Source organism: Thermobia domestica, chromosome 9 (genome assembly GCF_964235325.1).
Source record: "Thermobia domestica chromosome 9, izTheDome1.hap1.1, whole genome shotgun sequence".
NCBI lineage: Eukaryota > Metazoa > Arthropoda > Insecta > Zygentoma > Lepismatidae > Thermobia > Thermobia domestica.
Window position 1 is genome coordinate 2,440,707 of NC_137462.1, and position 23,443 is coordinate 2,464,149.

Below are 23,443 nucleotides of genomic sequence, written 5' to 3' on the forward strand. Positions count from 1 at the left end.
GCAGTGCTACCAACTCATTTGCACAAATATCACAGCAAGTAGCTATGCACTGAATCTAGTTCAATAGACCGACTTTTTATTTTTTTGATCAAAAGATCCAATAGGCCCTATATTTCAATCAAAAATGTTCCTGTAGGCCTTATATCTCAAGAACAACATATAGTATAACCAAACCCAAACTATCACTTAACTCAGTATGATATGCTTATTCCGTAAAAGATACGAAAACTCGATTTAGGGGCCGTTCAAACATTTTGTGGCCCTTGACCCAAAAACTAATTATTGGCCACGATCGGAATCTTTTGATGCATTTTTTTCATTCCTAAAAGACTTGTTTAAGATATATTCTGAGAACTGCAGGCACTATGATTTAATGTATTGATCTTGAGCAAATTAAAAAAATAATAAAAAATAAAAATAAAAATAAAATAAAATAAATGTTGCTTGCAGAGAAATGCGCCTATAATGTACTTCAAGGCAGCTGAGTGATTAGAACATTTGAACAACACTGTACAACTAGTTAAAATATACATATAAGGTGTATACACTACGTTCTAAAAGCAAGCACTTACATGTCTTCTGCGATAGTTTGTCTTCTGCTTTGTAGGATACAGCAGACGATTAGAAATTAGTGACCAAAGAATTCTTGAACGACAAGCGAATGGGATGACATAGGAGAATCCGAAGATGAATCATGGGCATGAAGTTACCTATCTATCATAAACTCACTACGCAGGAGATCGATCAAATACCGTAATACGATCTTTTCCATTAGATATGAGATCTGCCACTGAAACACAGCAAGTAATAGTTCCGCCCCTTTTCCCCCACAAAGTAAATGAAATGTTAATATGAGGCATTTTATATTTTCACCGTCTAGTCAGTTCAGTGCACACTACTGTTATACTCCTCCTCACGTAGTACAGAGTTTGCCCTAATACACCAGGCCGGCTCTAGACAATTTGCTGCCCAATGCAATGCATCATTTTCGCCCCCCACTTTCTCCAGAAAGAACAAATCTTAAAAGACACAATTTTAAGTATTCTAACCCATTATGAACAACGAATGGGAGGGAAAAGCACTCACACTCGTAAAGGCATAACCACTACAAATACAATCTCATTGTGTTTTTCTTTAAATAATAATCTCTTATGTTACTGAAAGATAAAGCCAACACACCTCCAGATGAAAGATGGTAATCGTTTTTATAGAATTCAATATCGAGCTTCAATCTTAATATATCAATCTGCAATCCCAGTGCAACTAGCTCTTTTATCTTTATTTCTTGATTTTTCTTCTACAGCAGTTAATTTTCTTTTTGAAAAAAAACTTGTTTCCACCTTCAATGTTAAGGAAGTTATCTGTGAACTAGACAAGACTAGTTTTCGTATCAAAACTATAATAAGTACTTAAATGGATCAAGTGTTCACTGTTGTTCGAGAATTGAGTTCTTGTATTTGACAATCAAGCCACTCATGCTCGGATTTGTTTGAACTACCATTTGCTTTAGCACTGTCCATGTGACCTTAAACGAATGCGACCTACACGTGATTTTATGAATGTAGTATTCAAATAGAAAGTCAGCTTAGTAAATTTAATTACGATCATATTGAAGTCTGTTTCCAACAAGAAATATTTATTTTAAATAATATAGTTGTCAGATTTTGCCGCCCCGTGCAAATGCAGATGTTGCACATACGGTAGAGCCGGCCCTACTAAAACATTATCACCAACAGCACAATACTACGGTCGCTGCCTGACAGTTGCCAACTCCATGTGTTTCCATTAAATTGATATGGTTATATATATTATTTCATGTGAGGCTAATGCTCAACTTAGAACAAATCTGAAGAGGCCCTACTAACAATGGAGTACATAAGAAAGAATTCTCGTACTTCTTCAATTTTCACGGACCTAATAATTTCACCAAGTGATACTTTAAAGTATCAACAAAATTGAGCCAAACAAGTTAACAGTATTCTTTGATTTTTGAATTTTAAAAAAGCCTAAGTAAGACTTCCGAAATTGTTATTTATTAAAAGCAATAGATGAATGATATACTCCACACACAATTAACATTATGACGACAGTTTTTCATACGGCCACTAGATGGCAAGAAAAATAATCTTTAACACGCCTAAATCCGAGGGATCTTTCGAATAAATTATTTCGGCAAATTAAATGCAAATCGTCTCAAAATGTCAATTGAAAAAAGTACAACTGGAGATTACTATACTACCACGATAGATAAACTCAATTACTACAGTCGTTTTTCCAATAGAGAAAATACCCCATAATAAATAAAACTTGGCAATAAGGAACTATTTATGCTCCACTCGTCATCTTTCATTTTCTTAACAGAGTATAACCAATTTAATCTTTGCCTTCAAAAATAGTAATAACTTTCCTAAGCCTACTGTGAATCATGAAGAATGGCGAGCTTTGTAACGTTACAGTAGCTCTCTTGAGGACACTTTGCAATTAGACAGCTTAAAATATGTTTACAGACGTCGGTTTAAATAAAAGGTCACTTTACGTGATATCTTGAGAATAAGACTATATGCAGCTCATGCCAAACTATATCCATGCGCGAAACTGTCCGTCCCTGTTATACAGTCGACCTTATTATCCGTATATTTGGTGTGATATACAGTTTTTTTTTTTTTTAAGTATTTCTTCCAGCAAACAACGTTCATAACCAGATTTGCAATTCTTTCTTTTTTCGTCGTTTAGACGTGGTTCTCAACTGTTGTGTCGCGACACACTGGTGTGAGACGCAGTCCCTTAAGGTGTGTCCCGAAATTTTAGAATTTAAAAATCGCGAAGAATTTAACAATAATTAGTTAAAATCAAGACAGACTATACCAGTCAAATCTCCATCGGCAACAATAATACTCAGTGATATATATATATAAATAAAAGGTTCAGTAACGTGTGTCGTCAGTCAAAGAAGGTTGAGAACCTCTGGTTTAGACTAGTATATTATATATAGTTACAATAAACAGAAACAATGATTGCTAGAAGTGTTTCGTTCCTATTTTCTGTCGATAACTAATTAAATTAATTAATAAAAGGAAAAATACACTGAAGTTGAATATCCCGCGATTATTTCATGTAAACTAACGGGACGGGATGAAACAGTGAAAGGAAGTTCACGATGAAACGATGTGTTTACAATAGAATGAATTTGAATCCAATTCGTAAAATTCAGCATTGGTACTCACATACCCACTTGACAAGCAAAAAGAGCAAACTTATTGTCCAACTTTAGGATTAACAAAAACAAACAGTTGTCGATCGAACACTTCTCCAAGATTTTGCAGAACGCATGAAGGTCGATACATATAACTTTTTCTTTCCTTTAAAACAGTGTTTTGTTAGCATCAAAATAATCAACTCGTAATTTTTTGTTTTATTTCTTCTATATGGAGCCAGTAAAACTGCAAAATCGTGTAAGATGTAATAAAGCTTGCAGCTAGAGAGGTTAATTCCCAGGTGGAAACAATGCCGTCCGACTCCTACAAAAAGTGCCACGAGAACAAATGCTGTGAGTTAACTCTAGAAATAGAAGTGGGGGGAGGGGCTTGTGCCTCCAGCAGTCAGCGCTTCCCGTGTCATTGGCCCTGCCTCACAATAACATCAGGAAGGAAGGCAAAAGAACAGAAAGCAATACTAAATGCTTTACTTACTTTCTTAAAATTTCAACCTCTACGTACAATGGGCGGGCACAAGGTATATTGTGATCTTTGCACGACACACCTTGAGTACAAGGTTCAAATTTCAGAAGATCGCTAATGGTTTTCGGACCGCCTTCATGGCTATATGGTTAGGTTCACGCCCTTGGCAAAGGAGACAGGGTTCGATTCCTTGTGAGCTCACGTGGTTCCGATTTCATGTTAAACTGTAGGTTTACGTATCATATAGCCTCACTGCTGAAATAGACGAACTCCAATGCAACTTCGTGGCTCTTGGACTCTGAATTGACCAACAAAAGATTTCTCTATAATTAAGCTTTTTAAAATCTTTTCTTAAATTTTGCTGTAAAAATAATTTAATGTAATATGGAGTTAACGTCCCTTTCAGCACAAAGACCATACGAGACAGGAAGTACTGTTCAAAGTGGGATTCCAAACTGGTACTCGAGTTTGTATCTGAGCCCCCTTCCCCCCCCCCCCCGAAGAGAACTGAACCCGGAACCACACGAGCATAAAAACTTAAAATCAATGGGCCATACACAAATGGCAAAATAGTGCTTACTTTTAGGTAATCAATTTTTTTATATATATTGTTTAAAACAAAGCTTTCCCCTGCTTGGTGAGAAAACATTCGCAATAATCTAACAACTTCAAAGTAATATTAACCCAATTAATTATATAGTGTTGCTTACGAAACGAGACAGAGCTCTTCCCAATAGAAAAGGAATACATTTCGAAACGGCGTCTCAAATCTCGTCTCGTCGGCAATACTATTAACAACTAGTGCTATGAGTCGTCTCTTTGAGATACTACTTTTGCATCCAAGAGATACACCTAACAAAAATTCACGACCATCCCAAGAGCAGAACATTAGGATTAATGACTCATTATCATGTACCAAATAAGAGTGGGATGAAATTTTCCTCCACTTTAAGTTACTAGGGTTTGAAGAACTTAAAAAAAAAATTAAAAAATTTAAAAAAAGTTTCAACTTCTTGTTTCGCACGGAATAAATATTTAAAAGTTGCCACATTGACAGGCTTCGCTCTGCACTGGCTTGTTAGCCATTTTAAGTAGCCTACGATCTTCACTCACCAAGCCCAAACGACTGAATGACAAACTGGCAACCCAGCCAAGGTCATTCACTTGTTTTCCCAAACCAAAGGGAAGGTTTCCTCCGTAAGAGGGAGGCGGGGGTGGGGCCAAAGTACGTTTTCACATATTTTCCGAGGGCACACTTGAAATAAAAAGGGTCTAACCATAAAAAACGTAAAAAATGAGTCAGTACATATTTATGTGGATCACCCTGCATTTTAATTCTTTATATTTTTAACAATCACTTCCATGTTCCCTGAGGGAAGATACCTGTAAATAATCATTTGTTATATTTCAAGGAATACTCGTTCCTCTTAATTGCTCACCGGTGACGGCTATTTAACATGATCCTATTATTATTATTATTATTATGTAGTGAGATAATATTGAGAAAAGTAATGTTCCCTGGAAAGCCCTCAGAAACATAGCAAGGCTATTAAGAGATTCGATTTTAAGAAGATTGAGAACAACTGTACAATATTTAATGCCAGCACATGGTCAATTGTTCTTATTTCTTTGGAAGATCACACTTTTTTCTGTTTTTATTAGATATCGTAGATAGTTTCCAAAACGTTGTGACAATTAAATAACGGTACATGATAACACAAGAGTCCTCGAAGGTATTTTCAAACTCAATCATTCTTTACAAAAGGCAGAAACGGACGTGAGGCTGTCATGGGAAATCGTGAGGAGTTTATCTTCCACGAAGAAAGAAAAAAAAAACTTTTATTAGAAAAAAATGCCTGATAACACAAAAAGGGCTTTCTTACAATTCTACAGGGTGCCTATGAAGTCTGTAATAGATGACAAAACTTCTCAATTCAACTCAGGGATTTGTGACAGGAAACCAGGAAATTTTCTTCTTCCTTCATTGCCTCTACTATACGTTTCATTCTGTCTTCCTTGCTTGAGAAAATGGATATTTTAAAAATAAGAAAAATAGTTTCCAGTCGACGCGGAAGAGAGAAATGTTGTGAGTTAACAGGAAAATTCGATAAAAGAGTATGTCTCGGCATGGATGACAAAGTGATAAAAATATGGTCTTTTTTTCTGATTGTGATAGCTTTGCACAACTCCTTCTCTCCACAAAATTCGAAAATCAAACATGCATTACTTTGCTCTACATGTCTGCCAACATTCTCAAAATGCCTAAACAGTTGTTTGTTTCCGCACTCTGTAGCACACAATTCAGACCAGCTGGACTCCGTAGCCTCCTTTACCTAATCCATGTACAGCCGCGTCTGCCATGTAATGCGACCATCGTTCCACGACTTCATCCTAACCCATAAAAACTATGAAGTACGTACAAAGTCAGATTTTAAGAACATGAAGTTTTGATAAATGACATCGTGGATTAACTTCATCAGTGATTATTTCAAACGATTTCTCCCGAGAGAGGAGGGAGAACTTCAATACCAGTGGGTAAAAGGAGTATTGTGAAAATACGGGTAATCCTTATTATGCATGAACGGAGATTTGTCCCGGAGATTAGAATATATGAAAAACAAAGGAATTGAAAATATACAGAATAAAGCAAACAACGTTTACGTCTGAATTTTATATACAATGCAGGTCTGAATATGTGTGTGTGCTTACTCAAAAAGTAGCTGTTATACTTATTACCTATTTTATCTTAAAGTGGTTGCCGCGACAAGTAGCAAAAGAACTTGAATTTATTTGACATCATTTTCGCATAATCTAAGCTCTTGCAGGTGTATTGTTTTCCATTTTTGTACCTCTTCACATTCAATGTAGAGGGCAGCGGTGGCTCAGTGGTACAGCATTCACCTCTGGTCTGCATATGATATCATGCATAACATGCTCAACTTTCACAAAGTTTGTGCGAAATGGTTAAAAAACTTTGACGAGCACAACCGAAACCGTGTGAGGATCTGTCAGCACCTACTGAACCGTTATGCTAACGAAGGTGAAGCGTTTCTCAGGCGAAATCATCACTGGAGATGAAAAGTGGATTCATTACTTTGAACCAGAGAACAAACGCCTGAGAATCGAATGGAAGCACCCTGGATTTCCGGTCAAGAAGAAATTCAAGTCAACCTTCTGCAGAGAAAGTGATGCTAGCAGTGTTTTGGATTTTACAAGTGCCAATTCTGGAACATTACCTGCTTCCCCTCCCCCCCAAAAAAGGTCAACAATAAATAGTAAAAGGTACAGCGATATGCCGGTAAGCAAGCTGAAGCCCGCAATTCGTAATAAACGCAGAGGTCGATTGTCGGAGGGCGTTCTTGTGATGCATGACAATGCACGTTCACATACTGCTGCCCACACCGCTCAAACTCTTCAAACGCTACGTTTCGAGGTATTGGTGCATCCTGCATACAGTTCCGAGTTCGATCGGATTACCATCTTTTTGGTGCACTTAAAGATACCTCAGAAACGGTCGATTCAGCTCCAATCAACAAGCGAACGAAGCAGTGCATTCGTGGCTTGATGCGCAACCAAAAACATTTTTTGCAGATATCGGAAAGCATAGACCAGCTACATTGAAAAGCAGGGTGACTATGTTGCAAAATAATATGAATTATAATATTGTACTCTTGTAATAAATCATAAAAATTGATTGCAGATACTTACTGACTTACCCTCGTAGTACAAGGGCATTAGCGAATATAAGCCACGAACTGCTTGTATGTAATAATTTCGATTACTGTTTATACAGTAACTCAGTGACACTGATATGGATATTCATTGAAATGCTTGCGCTCCGTTCGTTCGAATAACGATTAACGTAACTGCTTATAGATGAATGTGTAATTTCCCAATTCTACAAAATTGTGGTAATCTTCTGCCTTGGACCAAGGAGAATATCTATGAATTACAGACAAGTCCACTACACGTGATAACACAGGACGGCATCCCTACAATAACGTACATTTCAGTACTTTTTCCCCCACTATGATCCTGTTAAGGATGATTTAAAGGGATTTTGGCGATAGATGTCACTACAGTCTTCGTATATCTCTCATGTATTTTTTACCTTCCACGAAAATTTACAATTTCTCTCACAAATTTCAACCTACAGACTTAGCCTATCAAAGGCAACAATAACGTGCCGATATTTTATTTAGAATTTTCTTCATTGTTGAAACAGTTCCATTGTTAAAGGTTTGGACCATTACAACAATCAACCCATTTCAACAATAAAAAAAAATTCTAAATAAAACATCGGCACGGGTTGCTGCCTTCGATTGTTTCTTCTCTAAAAATTTGAAGTCTGTAGGTTGAAATTTGTAAGAAAAATTGTGAATTTTCGAGAAAGATGAAAAATACACTAGAGAGATACGAAGACTGTAGTGACATCTATCGGCAAAACTTGTCCCTTTAAACTAACCTTAATGGGCAGTCATACGATGCTACGTCACGGGACTAGTTTTAAAAGAGCTCACGGAAATGGCTGTTAACGTCATTCTGCACCAAGACGCACATACCACTCTCACTGCTCACGCACGCCTAAATCAATTCTATCCACAGAAATAGATTTGGCGCGGATCAGAGAGACTGTCGGCAGCCACCCTAATCTGTCTACCAAAGATTCCTGGCTTGTTACTCCTGTTTGTATAGGTTTATTAATAAGTTCAACTGAATAACACTACTAAACAACGACAAAACTGCAGGCCACAGAAACAGAAATATTCAAAAATATCGAAACAGATTTCTCTGCAAGAATTCTCGCCGAACATGATACTCTATTCAGCTGTTATGATCACGATGATGCTCACACCGATATTCTAGATCACAATATCCAGCGCACGAAGTGATCTAAAGCAACTGACAATACCTGCTATGACTTGATTACATGTAATGAGAATTATGGCCCATCCTGTATATACCAGAAGTTACTTTAAAAAAAAAAGTGATTTGGTTAGAAATTTGTATTTCTTATCCTCTGCGATTCCTTTGTTCCAGCTAATGAGTTATAAATATATTCATATTTTATATATATATATATATTACACTGACAGACAAAAAGTTAAACATTTGAAAGGAATGGTCAAATGACGTTATATGGTACACATGCATACAATCGACTAGTTTGTAAATGATTAAGAGTTAAAATGGTTTGTGATGAATAGAACGGCCACCAATGTGCATTAGTGCTGTCACTACGTCAGAAGTATGTTAGGCAAGCTGCCCAGAATTGTATCTGGCCTGCGAAATTCTGGATATTTACAATGGACGGAGTTGACATCCGAGCTGGTCCCACACAACTTATACGGGAGACAGATTGGGGGACCTTTCTGACCTCATCATGCAGGCAGTTCATAGAGACACGTACCATGTGTGGATAAATGTTGTCTTGTTGAAAGGTAGTCCCAGGATATTTGCCTCAAGAGATGTCACACAGAAGGACGCAGATAGCAAGCGTAGATGTGAAGGGGTTACGATGCACTTGGCGCACAATATGGCGATCCTTGCTTGCTGTGGTCAGATTTGGTCGACCGGAACCTTGATAACGCCTGTGGTATCCCTCACACTTCCATTCAGCCCAACATCGGGTCATTGTTACATCCCGAATGCCACACATGCTGATCCAGAGTAAGAGCCCTTTCAAAATCTTTCAAGTGTCCGTGACGCAGTCTCACACGACACGTGGAATTCCTCGTAGTCCTTTATTTTGCCCATTAGCCATCTGACGCCCCTTATATATATCAGCCTTCAGGGCTGATAACACAATTATGAGGTGACAACATTTAACGCTCCAGTGGCTGTTCTGGCCGTCACAGATCACTGCAACTTCAATCATTTACATACCGCCCATGTATACGCGTATACGAAATTACGTGACATAGGGTTATTTCTTCAGGTATTTAATTTTTTGGCAGTCTGTATACATACTGTTGCTGTTTATGAAAATGGACCATCACGAAGGAAAGAATAACCGAAATCGCAATCTGCTAGCGTGAATTTCAGTCACATGGCGAAACGACATGTGTAGTACTGTGGGTCGTCACTAGATAAATTATACAATTTCTGGTACTACGCATTGAAGACAATCTCACCAGTGACCGCTGTATCAAGGAAGTTCTAGAGGCTGGCGTCATATAGCCCTCCCCAAGATAACTAAGGATGTCATATTTCAGAAGAACAATGGCAAGCCTCATGACTTCGCAATGTGCAAGCGTTCTCTGAGGAAGAACGGGTACAGTTATTTCCCTTGCTTGCACGGTCGCCTGACATGTCGTCCATCAGACATTTATGGGATATGAATAGACAAGACCTTATTCACCTCAGTTTTCCAGCAGACAGAGCAATATCTTTTAGTCTCGCATGCAAGCAATGACAGGCAACTCCTAACAAACACATTTCACAAAAGTTTGAATCTATGCCATGACGTAATCATTTATGTATTATAATGTTTGGTCTGAGTTGAGTTTAGCGTCCTTTCTAGCAGCGGGGCTGCGTGAGACGTGAACATACAGCTTAACGTGGTATCCCATCAACATGAGCTCCCAAGCCCGGATCTCTCGCGCCTAACGCACGTACGCTAACTATATAGCCATGACGGAGCTCATACACAGTAATACGAGGGGTGATCAGAAAGTAAGGTTACCAAGCCTGCAGTGAAACATGTATATATTATTTCATACAACCAATACAGCCAACAGATAGTACATACATTAGGTTATTTTTCAACACAGTCTCCATATCACTTGCGGCACTTGTTGCATTGTGGGATGAGGTTTTAAAATTTCCCCCTGGTAAAAATACTGTCCTTGCGTGTTCAGCCACCAAGTCACCAAGTTGTCTAAAGCAAAGCGATGGCCTTCTTCAACAGGTGAAAGTTGCTTGGAGCGACGTCTGGGCTGTAGGGAAGGTGGTCGATGATGTTCCAGCGTGCCGGGTCGGCCACTGCGCTCCTCCTCGGTGACGTTTATTTTACCAGCCGCAGACTTTCAAAACCATTTTACGACATTCTGACGAGACATTATAATCTCTCCGTAAACCTGTACCAGCTGCAGGTGGATTTCAGCAGCGATTATATGTTTCGCCCACAGAAATCGAAAAACTAAGCGGACTTCTTCGCGACACCAGTTTTCCAAACGAGTCATCATCCTACAACTAACGCCGTAGGTGGCGGGTGGCTGAAGCTCTACATCCATTATTAATATCCATGTATTAAAATTACTGCACACTCCTCATTATTCTATACCAGACGAAACTCCAAAATATCTGCCTTGAAACCTTAGTTTCCGATTCTCCCTCATATAACGAACGTCTTGTATAAATTTCACTCCACACGGATCGTTGTTGATATTGCAAGTTTCACAAACAGCAGTATATAGAAATTAATTTCTTACCACTGAATTGTGAAAACCAAATTAAACACATTAAAGAAATAATATTTATTTTTCGTGTCTCTGATCGCTCTTGTAACTTCCTGCTAATTATTATTATTAATTTTTAATCTCCTCTTCTAAGAACCTATCCTTTTGTTCCAACCACATGCAATACACATAGCACATAAAACTGAACTATTCTTTACGCAACAGAAATAAACTGAAATGTCAGCAAAATTGGACTCTGGCAAAATGCACTACACTCAGAGCTGGACTAATGCTTCTGAAGGAAAATTTTTTGTCTTAAAAAAGGGGGGCTGACTAGGAAAAGTTAAACTTTGCGTTATCTTCTAACCAGAAACGAATCACTAAGAAAGAATATTTTTATGTAAAACTACTTGCTCCACAGATCAGTAATATAGCTAGCACTAGCTACATTCTACTCTTAGACTGGTATAAAAATTCTCACAGCAACTGATACTTTTTTGTGAGTTTTTTGAATTTTTTGTAAATTGTCCTTGTGTTTCTGTAATGAAAAGTGATTTTCACCTGGTTGTGCTACATATAATTGCTTTCAGAAGTTTCCTAATGAGACGAATTAGTTTTACATTTCCACTTCCTTTCTGGGACAATCTATGGTCATTTCTTTTATTTCCTTCCGTTTTTCTACTAAAAATGATGATACTGCTCAGAGAATAGAGAACGATGACATTATTGAAGTTTTGCTTGACTCTACCTACAACTTCAGAGAACAAGTTGTTTTTCCATATGACTTTGCAGCAAAGAATTTCAATATATGAAATTTTGTCCTTATTGTACTGTATTATATTACTGTTATTATAACAGTGCCATACAATATTTTTGCAAAGAGTTAACATAAGTGTATACTTGTAAAAATGGTACAAGGTAATTTTGTAAACCAATGTAAGGTAATTCCTGATCTAATACATACATAAATTTAATAAAATTAAGTAAGGCATGTTTTAGTGTCTTAAAGAATTCTCAAGAGAGGTAATGCGTGTATTGGAATTTGCCAAACTTTTCTTTGCATTGTTTGAAAAACTACCATTTATAAAAGCATATTGCATTTTTTTTTTTTTTTTTTTTTTTTTTAAATACCGGTTCTGTAGGTCTTCAGGAAGACAAGTTTATCACTTTAGGTAGTTTAGATTCGTTCAACAATTTATTGTGTTTAACTAAAAGGTTGTGCGCAAAAAAAAAAGTCACTATTTTTTATTTAGAACAGCCTAGGAACACACTACTATGAAAGAAACATAGGCATGTTGCATTTCAATCTTCTCAGGAAAATGTGATCTTGCAAAGGGTTCTTTCCAAATAGTTCCATCTTTCACACAGCTCATACTACTATGAAAATACATATATTTTTTCAAGTAGTCTCAAAAGCGTGGCTACTTGGAAACAGCACATTTTGGCTTCTGAAAGGCTTCAGTCTCAGTAAAATTTTGTTAGACTGTAGGAAAAGGTAACATGGACTAAGCTCTAGAAACATCACAAGAAGAAAAATTAATTGCAACAAATAACAAGGGGTAGTATGAAAAAGTAATCCCAATTTTCGGTACTGAATATTACAGGACAGACAAGGCCAGCGTGGCGTAGTCGCTAACGCTCTCGCTTTTGGTGCGAGCGGTCCCGAGTTTAATTCTCGGTGGGGACACTCGGTCGAAAAAGTGTAACGGTTTTTTCAGACCAGCCATTTTGAGTGAGGTTTTTCCTGGGTTTCCCTCACTCATACCAGGCAAATGCCGGGATGGTACTTAACATAATGATCTCTTTCATTGGATAGTGTGCTCGCCGAGGAACGTCATTCCTCATACGTAAAGGGCTAACATGGGCATAGATGCCGAAAGCCCAGAAATCTAATCCTAATCCTAGTGACGGCTAACATGGCCATAGATACCGAAAGCCCAGAAATCTAATTCCTAATCCTAATCCTAGTGACGGGCTAACATGGCCATAGATGCCTAAAGCCCAGAAATTTAATTCCTAATCCTAATCCTACAGGTCAGACAAATTTAATAATCTACTGTAAATCATGGAGACGGTCTTACTTTAATGAGAAGTGGATAAACAACTTATGTACTTGAAATAATTGAGTGACAGCAAAATTAAAACTTCCGAATTATCTCCTTGTGTATAATATCTAATTTAATATTAGGTTGGTGCGAACCAAAAGTCTGATTTAACGTCTTGTAGGGAAACTCACTTCAGCAACAGAACACAGGGATGGACCACGGTTACGCATCTAACGTTACAAACACAGCAAATAGGCTAGGGTACCGTTCAGTCCGGAGGCATTGCACTGTTGAACAGGGTCGTATGAAAGTGCACCATGGAGAACACACAACTGACAGTGATCTTTCTTCACGAATTTGCATTGGAACATCATCAACAACAAGCTGCAACATATATATATTAACAGTGCATTTGGGCCACAAATGCGAATGAACGCATAATTCGCTGTTGGATTGTCAAATTTCGTTCCGGTGACAGCCCCATGGGTTCTAAACAACATCATATTCAGATTAATTCCTCAGGAACACTATGCAAGCAGACCCTCAACAAAGTGCTTGTGCCACTGCAGACACCATACTACTGTCATTCGGAGGCTCTGTGCAATTGGTCATGTCAAGTAGTTAGTCATGCTTAACACTGGCGAAGAAGAACTGCTATGGCGCTGAGTTCGATTCCCGGAAGGAGCTCATGTGGTTTAGATCCCACGTTAAGCCGTAGGTCCACATCTCATACAACATCGCTGCTAAAAGGAAAGTTCAACCCAAATCAATCTAATCCCAGAATTGCTTCAAGATTATATAGTTGTCTGAGTGTAAGGGATAACCTAAAAAGTGTCACTTCAAATGAAAACTTATTGTTAAGACAGCAATTGTAAGTGATAAGGACAACAGTTGGGTCATTATCAACGTTCAGGGAGGTTTCCTAAACTATCTCCCTACCCACAGAAACTTCTGATGCTGGTATTGTGGTCAATGGTAAGAATGATTCTTATGTCTACCTTTCTTAGGTGAGTTGAAACCATTAATGCAGATCGTTACAATGCTGAGCTATACGAAATACATTGCAAACCGTCCGCATATACGCAGCAATGCCAACAGATGTCCTCACGATACATGATACTGCTCACTCACATATCGAGCAAAGGATGGTGCATATGAAATCGTTCCTCACCCATCGTATTCTCCCCATAACTCTCCCACTGACTACCACATCTTCTGGCATATCAATCACTTCTTGGGGGAGGAAGGGGAAGATCTTTCCAAGAGTTGCAATCCTCACCCACTGTATTCTCCCCGTAAGTCTCCCACTAACTACCACTCTTCTGGTATCTCGATGACTTCTTCACATCCAGATCTAGACCTTTTTCACGACGGAATCCAACATAGTTGGCTGAGTGATGACAAAAGTGCAAGGTTGTAAATGGCGACCATTTTGATTCACCAAGTTGTTATAGTTTTCATTTTACTGCCCTTTGAAAATTACACACCTAGGGTGGGCATTTCATTCGCACAACCTTAAGAAGTACACAGTTAATTTCGTTCATTAAGTGGTACTTTATTATCATTTAACAACCTTTGAATTTATACGAGTTCAACCTTAAGTTAACGTTTTCGTTTCAGTAAGTGTCTCTCGTGGAAGAAAAAAAAAAGTAGAAATAAAGACAGATCGATGGAAAAAATCGTACGATGAAGAAATTAAGTATCGAGGAAGGTACAAAGTATAATCACTTACCAACAAGAGGAACCTTCAGCGTGTAAGGACCAGCTTTGGCGATCTTCTCCAAATAATCCACATAATCAATAAAGCAATTCGTATCCGGAACTAAGAACCTTGGTCGAACTTCTATCTCAACACTCACTACAGATTCCTGAAGGATTGCCTGTCAAAAAAGAACAATACTAAATCAAACTCTTTTCAAATCAATACTAACATGACGAATAATTATAATGAACGGAAGTTAGTCATGTAACTGTGGAAGCATTGAGATTTCCTTTGAAAATTTCATCTAATCTTAAAATGTCACAGTATGTGTTCAGCCTAAAACTGCCATACAGCAGCTGTTAACCATTATTAATATTAATACGCTAAGGTATAAATTTCAACGCACTGTTTCTAATATAAATTTAGAATCATTTTTAACTTTAAGTAGTGAAGAAATCTTCTTGGACTCCAGAGGAAAGCCAGATATGGAATCAGTAGACGTCAAGACAATCTCAGAGTAATAACATTCTCATCAATGTTGACAGGAATAAAGTCAACGAATTATCGCAGCTTTCACAAACGTCATGACACACCATTCACGTAAACAAATTTTGATTTGTACTATTCTTCTTCTTTGAGGAGGATAATTATTAATACTTTATTCACCAAGGTATCAGGTACAGCTGTTAATGTATTTTATTCAACATAAGATCAGAAGGTATTTTGGAAAGTTAGCCATAACCTTACACTGTGAAAATCAAATTAAATGTCTACATTCGCATAGTTATCAAAAAGTCACCTGAAGAAAATAATGTACCTCGAAGGAAAAAGATAACAACTGAGGAAATATTGTATTGACGGTGCTTCAACACACGCCTCCAAAAGTAACTGTTTTTTTTTTTTTTTTAATACTTTCTCTTTGTTATGATCACGTGGTCGCGTACAGAGAGTTAACTAATTTTCGTACTTTACAAAAAACGCCTCTTCATATTATGCAAAAGGCTGTTGCATTTCTCCTTGGCTTTCAACAATGATTAGCAAAGAATTTAGCAGAATTACGGTTAGTTTAGTGGGCGAGTGTAGAAATGAATGTCTTTTAAAAAACACTTTGTACTATTAAACACCATTCTGTTACTCGTAAATCTATTTACATCTCATATTTTTTCTGTTATTAGTATTAGGGTTATCTATTATCACTTTATCAATTCATTAAGTGCGTTTTCTGTCTAAACTTAAAAAAAAAAAAAAAATCACGGCGTTTCCTTCCACAACTGCTAACTTCCTGCTGACAATGTTACTATTCTTTCAAAATTCTAAATACACAAAATTACTATAAAAAGAACTGACTACGGACCCGATACTAGAACGCCCTCCAGCATATTTTTACCAATGTATCGACAACTGCTGATCTAAGAAATTTATTTTTGATATTTGTTCTTATAGAGTTTCACAATTGCTATTTGTAAATTTCTACCTTCAGGATATATAGGAAACAACCGATAATATTTGCACATGAAATCGACTATAGATGTACACTCAACGAAAATCGGAGTGAAAACTACGTAGGAACCCGGGTTCGATTTTCGGCCTACTCAGATTTATCATCTATTTCTCACATGTATATACTCACTGATACTAATATTTTTCTTTGCCCTTAAAACGTTCAGGTATCGAATATTGTAATACTCGAGTTGTAATATTGTAATTATCATTTATAGATGAATCTGGCTGTTGGCTTGATCCCGTAGATATGTGAGGGACAGTGGCGGCAATTGGACGTTAAAAGGAGGGGGAGGGGTAAGACATGATCTGAATATTTGTATATCAATGTTAGTTTTTCTGGTTGTTTGTAACACTTTATTTGACGAAAGGTTGTATAACTAATAGGATACCATCTTTTTCAGTTGAAATACCGTATATTGTATTTCATATTTTGACAGCGTAAATTGACAAGAACAACGCAAGTAGATACTAGCCCTTTGTGCTCTTAAACATCGAAAATGTACGATAAGAGATTTGATTCCTTGCTCATGAACATGCTAACGTTATGTCTGGAAAATTGTATGATCAGATCATTTAATAACAAATTTGCAAAACAAATAAGTAGAAAGGATAATACTTATGATCATACTAATGAATAATGAGGCTTATTTTGTAGAAGTTATATTGAAATTGGGGATTAATGAACAACTTACATTTCTAATTCCACACATGCCATTAAATGTATGTTATTATTCTTAGAAAACGAAAGACAGTAAATACTACAAGCATATGCTACGGCATTTAAAGAAATAACGCAATTGCAATTAAAACGCAATTCCTGTAGCTTTCTTATCTCCTCGAGAATTTAAATAACCAATACGTACTCAGGTAACGCCAAATATTATGTGGTAACATTTTTTTTTTCTATGAACCAGTAATACATACAAAAACTTCACATTTCCAAATGAAAATATATACATTAAGGGGTCACTTCAAAAAAGTGGAGGGACAGTTGCAGAAATTCGCAATGAGAAGTCCTCTATTACCTGTACATGCAGCCGATGCTTCTCCTGCGTGAGATGCCTTCTCTCCAGCTCCTCTTTACGATGAAGCAAACTCCTGATCTCAGAAGGAGCCACTTCGCCCGTCTCCTGGTCTTCCTCTTCCTCCTCTTCACTGAAACTTTCCACCACAACCTCAGAGTCACTCTAAAACAAAATAATATCAATATCACTATAAAACATTCAATCTTGTTTTTTACTACCTTCATGTTTAGTCCAATTATCCAATGTAGTTAAGCGGGGCAATTACTAAGACAGAAAAACAGGGGTAGAGTGTCCAGTTTTCTTCCTCTGTGATTCAAAAGGTTGAATGCAAAAATCAGAACTTAGGGAGCTCAAGTGAAGGGACAGATTCGAGGGATGGTATTAGGATTACTATTTATATAAGAACTCAGCTACTATGATTTTATTACACAGATATTTTAAGAAAATAATAAAAAAAAAGTATCATGTAATTAAAGCAAATTACAAATAGCTTATGCGCGTTAATCTCTGAAATAAGCAACAGTTTCTGAAGTTGAAACCATGGTGAACTTTAAATTCACTGATAGGCACTAGACATGTTTAACTTGTCAGAAGAATGGTTTACCAATATGGTGAAGAAGTAGGAGCAAAAGGAAAACGTATCAATGGGTAGGAAGATTTCAAGAACGAGCTAATTGACTTACCAACACAAATTGATGCGTATGCTACGTCGGAGGTCGTGCTTTCGTGATTCTCCTTGTGATCTAAAATATATTCCTTTTCTTTCTTTCTTTCTTTCTCTCTCCCTCCCTCTCACTAAGAACAGTACATAACATCACATCCGAATATTTATGTACGATGTTGTAATATCCCACGTGTTATTGTATATAAACAATACTCTACGCTCCTGTTTGTAAACATCACCACACGGATTTACGACAGTGTACTACGCACCACGTGGATTTACTATAAGCAGCAGACGACAAACCACTGGGTCCTCCCACGAAGCACATGACATTGGAGCAGCAGCGCCACCGTCACCAGATCTTTACCAGTTCCCTGGTCTCACCTCCACAGACTTGCAGTGGAATCTAGGAGGTACCTTTCCTCCCATAGAGCCTTAGCTTGCAGCGGAGTTAACGGTTCCTGGCCTTTCCTCTCTTTGCTGCTTACAGCGAAGCAGCGGAAGAATCCTACCACAACCTCGCTTGGCTTGCAGTGGAGCCTGACGGTAATCTTAACCCTCCTTTGCTTGCAGTGGAGTAGAGCGGTTTCTACGACCTCTCACGTAGCACGCTACTGAGGATTCCTTCCCGAGACCGTCAGGTCGAGGGACACCCCTATTTACCCAAGATCTTATATTAGAGAAATTGTAAAATTAGTACTTGTTAATAATATTGTAAAATATTAGGGGATTTTTAAAATAAACCGGTAGTAGGAATCGATTCCGGCTAGCTCTACCTACAACCTATATCGGATAGAATTTTACAATATACATATAAACAAAACATAACCTATCCTTACTACTGAATTGTTCTCTTATATTAAAATTACACTGTTAAACTTTTTTTTGTTAGGTATTTTAAATTTTGGTCTATAATCTTACCTGTGAAAGAAGAACATTCGGTGTACTAGAGGACGCTACTTCCGGTGTTTCCACTACTGAAATATATTGACTCTTCTCATTGTCATACTTCTGCAGTTTCAGGACGGGTGGGTCGACACCACAAAGGAACACTGTACCGAAGAAAAGAACTTTACGCAACCGAAGGCAATCTTGAGCCACTTCCTAAAAACAACCAACCAAATTATACTTACATTAACCTTCGGAATAGAAAATATACAAAAACAACATAAAAATCACACAAAAATGTTGTCCGGCTTATTGTGAAACTGAGTCTTCCACCTACCAGACCGAAGCTTCTATTGAACTGTCATTGTAATGTCCTATTAGTTTGTCAGACCTAACTTGACTACATAGCTTCTGGTGCAATTAAACCCTATTTTGAAAATATTTGGTGTTGGGCTTTTTGTACACACATAAGTTCGTGCATACAAAACAATAATATACTCGTTATCACGTACCACCATACGTACGACGGTTGCACTGAAAGTTTTGGGAATCACGTACTGGGAACAATGTAATCTGTTAGATTTTGTTGTAGGTATAAACTATAATCATTATTCATTCTAAATGCAAAACCGTATGTAACTCGGTATCTTGGTTGTTGCAGGGTACCAGTTTGAAGCGAGGTGGTCGTGATCAAAAATGGACCTAACGAAAGAGCACTTCCGTGCCATGGGTTATTACGATTTTCGCCAAGGGTTAACACAGCAAAAGTGTGTTCGTAGGATGACTACTACTTTTGCTAATGAAGTCCCATCCCACACGACAATTTACAGGTGGCTTCATGAATTCAGATGTGATCGGTCAGCCTGAGTGATGAGGATCGTGCAGATCGTCCATCAACAGCTATTGTCTCCAAAAGCATTGAAGCTGTTCATGAATTAATTAAGACTGATCGACATGTGACTTATCGCGACATTCAGGGGACTTTAGGCATTGCCATGAGTCAAATACAAAACAATATTGCATGATCATTTAGATGTGAAAAAACTTTGTGCTTGTTGGATCCCACACAATTAAACTTAAGCACAAAAAAACGCCCGTGTGAAGTAGTGCAAACCTATGAAGAAACGGTTAAAGCCTGGATCATCTAATTTGGTGTTTAATATTGTAACAGTTGATGAAACGTGGATTTATACATTCGAACCGGAAACAAAGCGACAATCTGCTGTGTGGGTATTCCGCGATGAACCTAAGCCAACCGAAGTTCGTGCAGGAAGTGTCTCCGAACAAATAATCGCAGCATCTATATATATATATATATATATATATATATATATATATATATATATATATATATATATATATATATATAAAGTCATATTGCAACTGTCCCGCTAGAGAGTCGTAGAACAGTCAATGCAGAATGGCACACAACCATACGTCTAACAGAAGTACTGAATATGAGCAGACAGTCCAACCTCAACTGTCGGATCATTCTGCATCACGAGAATGCCAGATCGCACACAGCAGCTGCCACAAGTGACTTTCTGGACAAGGAAAACGTTGAGGTCATGACACATCCGAGTTATTTTCCAGATTTAGCCCTCAGAGATTTCTTTTTGTTGCCAACAATCAAGAACATGTTACGAGGGAAGCGCTTTGCACTCCAGAAGAAGCCATCGAAGCATACACACTGCATGTTTCACAGGTACCAATTTCGGAGTGGTATAATTGTACTATCGCATGAAATAATGCATTGCTGCACAGGAGGAGAACTTTGAAAAGCAAAAAAAAAAAAAAAAAAAAAAAAAAAAAAGTTGTACTGGATGTTCTTGCTTTTTATCATTTTCCCGAAACTTTCAGTCCAACCCTCGTATGGAACGAAGCTCAATAAATCGTACACAAACTGATCGTAAAACTAGCCCGAATTACATCTTCGGCCTGAATTTTTCTTTGATTTCCTAAACTGATTTCACACGTACAGATATCAGAGAATAATGTACTAAAGATGGAAAGGTAACGCGGAAGCGATTCAGTATTTCAATAAACCATAAGAAAGCTGCTGCAAGAAGCGAATAAATAATTGAAATATCTAAATTGTGAAGTTAAATGCTAAGTTCTCTATCAAAACAAATAAATGAATCACAATGAAAGTTATTAGCAACTGATATACAGACAGCTGTCATTACTATGTAAGAATTGGTTAATATATTCTATTTTTCCACACAAACTAGATAATAGTTTACAGTATCTTCAGATTTATTTTGCCGTGTTTTGAGGAAAACCAATTTTCAACTTCCCACAAGAACACCGAGCGAACAAAAAAAAATCTACTTACCATATCCGATCCTTTGGGAGTAAATATTGGCTCCTGGCTGTTATACATTAAGGGTGTGAAGCCACAAAGTGTTGCATCCTCTGCTAGCCTCACTTGTTCATAACCTATAAAATACATACAGTTATTATTAGTCTTGTAAACGTTTAGCTGTGTTAAATTAATTCGTTTTTCTCTCGTTCACCACGGAAATTAAAGTGATCAGCAAGTCACGTAGTCCATAATCATAGAAGACTCGATGGAAAATTCTTATCTTGCTAGTTTCGTTAAATTACTTGAGGAAAGCATTGTATCTTTCTGATTGTGTGCAACATTGTGTAACAACTGCAAGTACTTCATTTAAAAAAGGGGGCCGCGGTGGCTCAGTGGTAGAGCGTTCACCTCTGGTGCTTGGGGTCTCGGGTTCGATCCCAGCCCCCGCCAAGTGAACCTTGTGGTGGACAAACACCGTATGCGTGGGTTTTCTCGGGGTTCTCCCGTTTCCTCCCACTTTCTTCATTCCACCATTTCATTCATTACTCATCATCACCGTCTCCTTTAGCCTAACCGGCATAAACGTGGGACGTAAAACTCAAAGATTTCATTTCATTTTTTTCATTAAAAAAATTATTAATTTACCGTCCCTTGATTATACTCTGTCTAAAGTACATGAATGATAAACATGAGGGCCGTTCGGAAAGTAACTTCCGATTGGTTAAAAACGAAACACCGAAGTAAATAAGAATAATTTATTATATACATCTGAAAACTACTTCTTTCCTCTATTTTCCAACATAATTTCCATAAACATTTAAGAACTTATCATATCTCTGTATTAGCTTAGAAATTCCATCAACACAAAACATCTCCCGCCTGTGCTTTGAGCCAGCGTGTAACAGCATGTTTCTACTCCTCTTCATCAGCAAAGTGCTGACATCCAAGCCCCTTCTTCATATGCATGAAGTGATTATACGATTGCGAAACATCGATTTTCACGAAGTTTCTCATCAATTTTCTGAACGAGTTCATCAGTGACCACCGATGACCTGTTACTCCTCTCTTCGTCATGAATGTTTGTTCGTCCACTTTTAAATGAACGAACACATTCACGAACAGCTCCTTCTCTGATCACACTTGCTCCATACATGGCACAAAGTTCCCGATGAATAGCTGCTGCCGAATATTGTTTTGTCGTAAGAAAACGTATAACAGCTCGTACCTCGCACTTGGCGGAATTTTTTATTGCAACACACATTTTGAGACGCTACAAAAGGGGAACTAATGATCAGACAACAACCTTCACTCTACCATGGATGGATGTAAACTAATCTACCGCACATGTTCGTACAAAGATGGTAGAACTACCCCCACTACTTCACGCACAGTGAACAATCGGAGATTACTTTCCGAACGTGCCTTGTATTACTGTATCAGTACATAACTGGAGAGTTTGTAGGATGAGTAAATTAGGACGAAATGGGAGAGCTTCTGAGAAAATGTTTACCACAAACTCTTGTGACTTAAGAACGAAATAAACACCTTCGCACCTGAGATGCGCGCTATATCAATGATCCATTGTGTGCTCTGTAAGTATTACATAGAAGAAGCGGATAACTTCTTTACACTTCATTTAACGGACTACTTACAGGGAAGTGTGGCGTTAAAAAGTAAATTGTGTTATGAAAAATACTAAAAATAGGATATTGCTCTTGAAATTGTGCTGTATAATGTAGAATATTTAGTTTACATACAATATTATTATCAAAAAATCTTTACAACTGTATGAGATGGATGAAGAAAAACGAAATGAAATCTTTGAGTTTAACGTCCCACGATTATACCTTTTACATTGAGGGAGACGATGATTAAAGCAAGTGAATGATGGTGGGAGGAAACGGGAGTACCCCGTGAACGATGTTTCCATCACAAACGCATTTGGCTGGGACTCGAACCAGAGATCCCATGCATCTGAGGAAGGCGCTCTATGACTGAGCCATCGTGCCCGGGTGAAAAAAGTCTCCAGCTTCAGTTGTTTTCCCGCTCAAATGTTATTTCTTAATCAAAAGTCTAAATTGCCTGAAATATTCATAATAACGCAACATTTCCGGATCTGAAGATCTCTCTAAGTATGTGATGATGATAATGTGCATATGGTTTCTTCTGATAAGTTTTTTCTTCAAGTTTCTCCCCCATCCCCCAACTACAGTTGATACATAAAATTCTGTCTG

General features: G+C 37.6%; 1 protein-coding gene across 2 annotated transcripts in view; it reads right to left on the reverse strand.

The window, feature by feature from the left end:
* Positions 1-23,443, reverse strand: part of Smg6 (Smg6 nonsense mediated mRNA decay factor) — a 262,862-nt gene that overhangs the window by 44,731 nt on the left and 194,688 nt on the right. For both annotated transcript variants that reach the window (XM_081770438.1, XM_081770437.1), the window contains 4 exons: positions 21,240-21,343; positions 18,938-19,120; positions 17,353-17,514; positions 14,855-15,002 (listed from right to left, as the gene is read on the reverse strand). In XM_081770438.1, the coding sequence (XP_081626564.1) occupies positions 14,855-15,002; positions 17,353-17,514; positions 18,938-19,120; positions 21,240-21,343 (597 nt within the window). The remainder of the gene's footprint in view (positions 1-14,854; positions 15,003-17,352; positions 17,515-18,937; positions 19,121-21,239; positions 21,344-23,443) is intronic.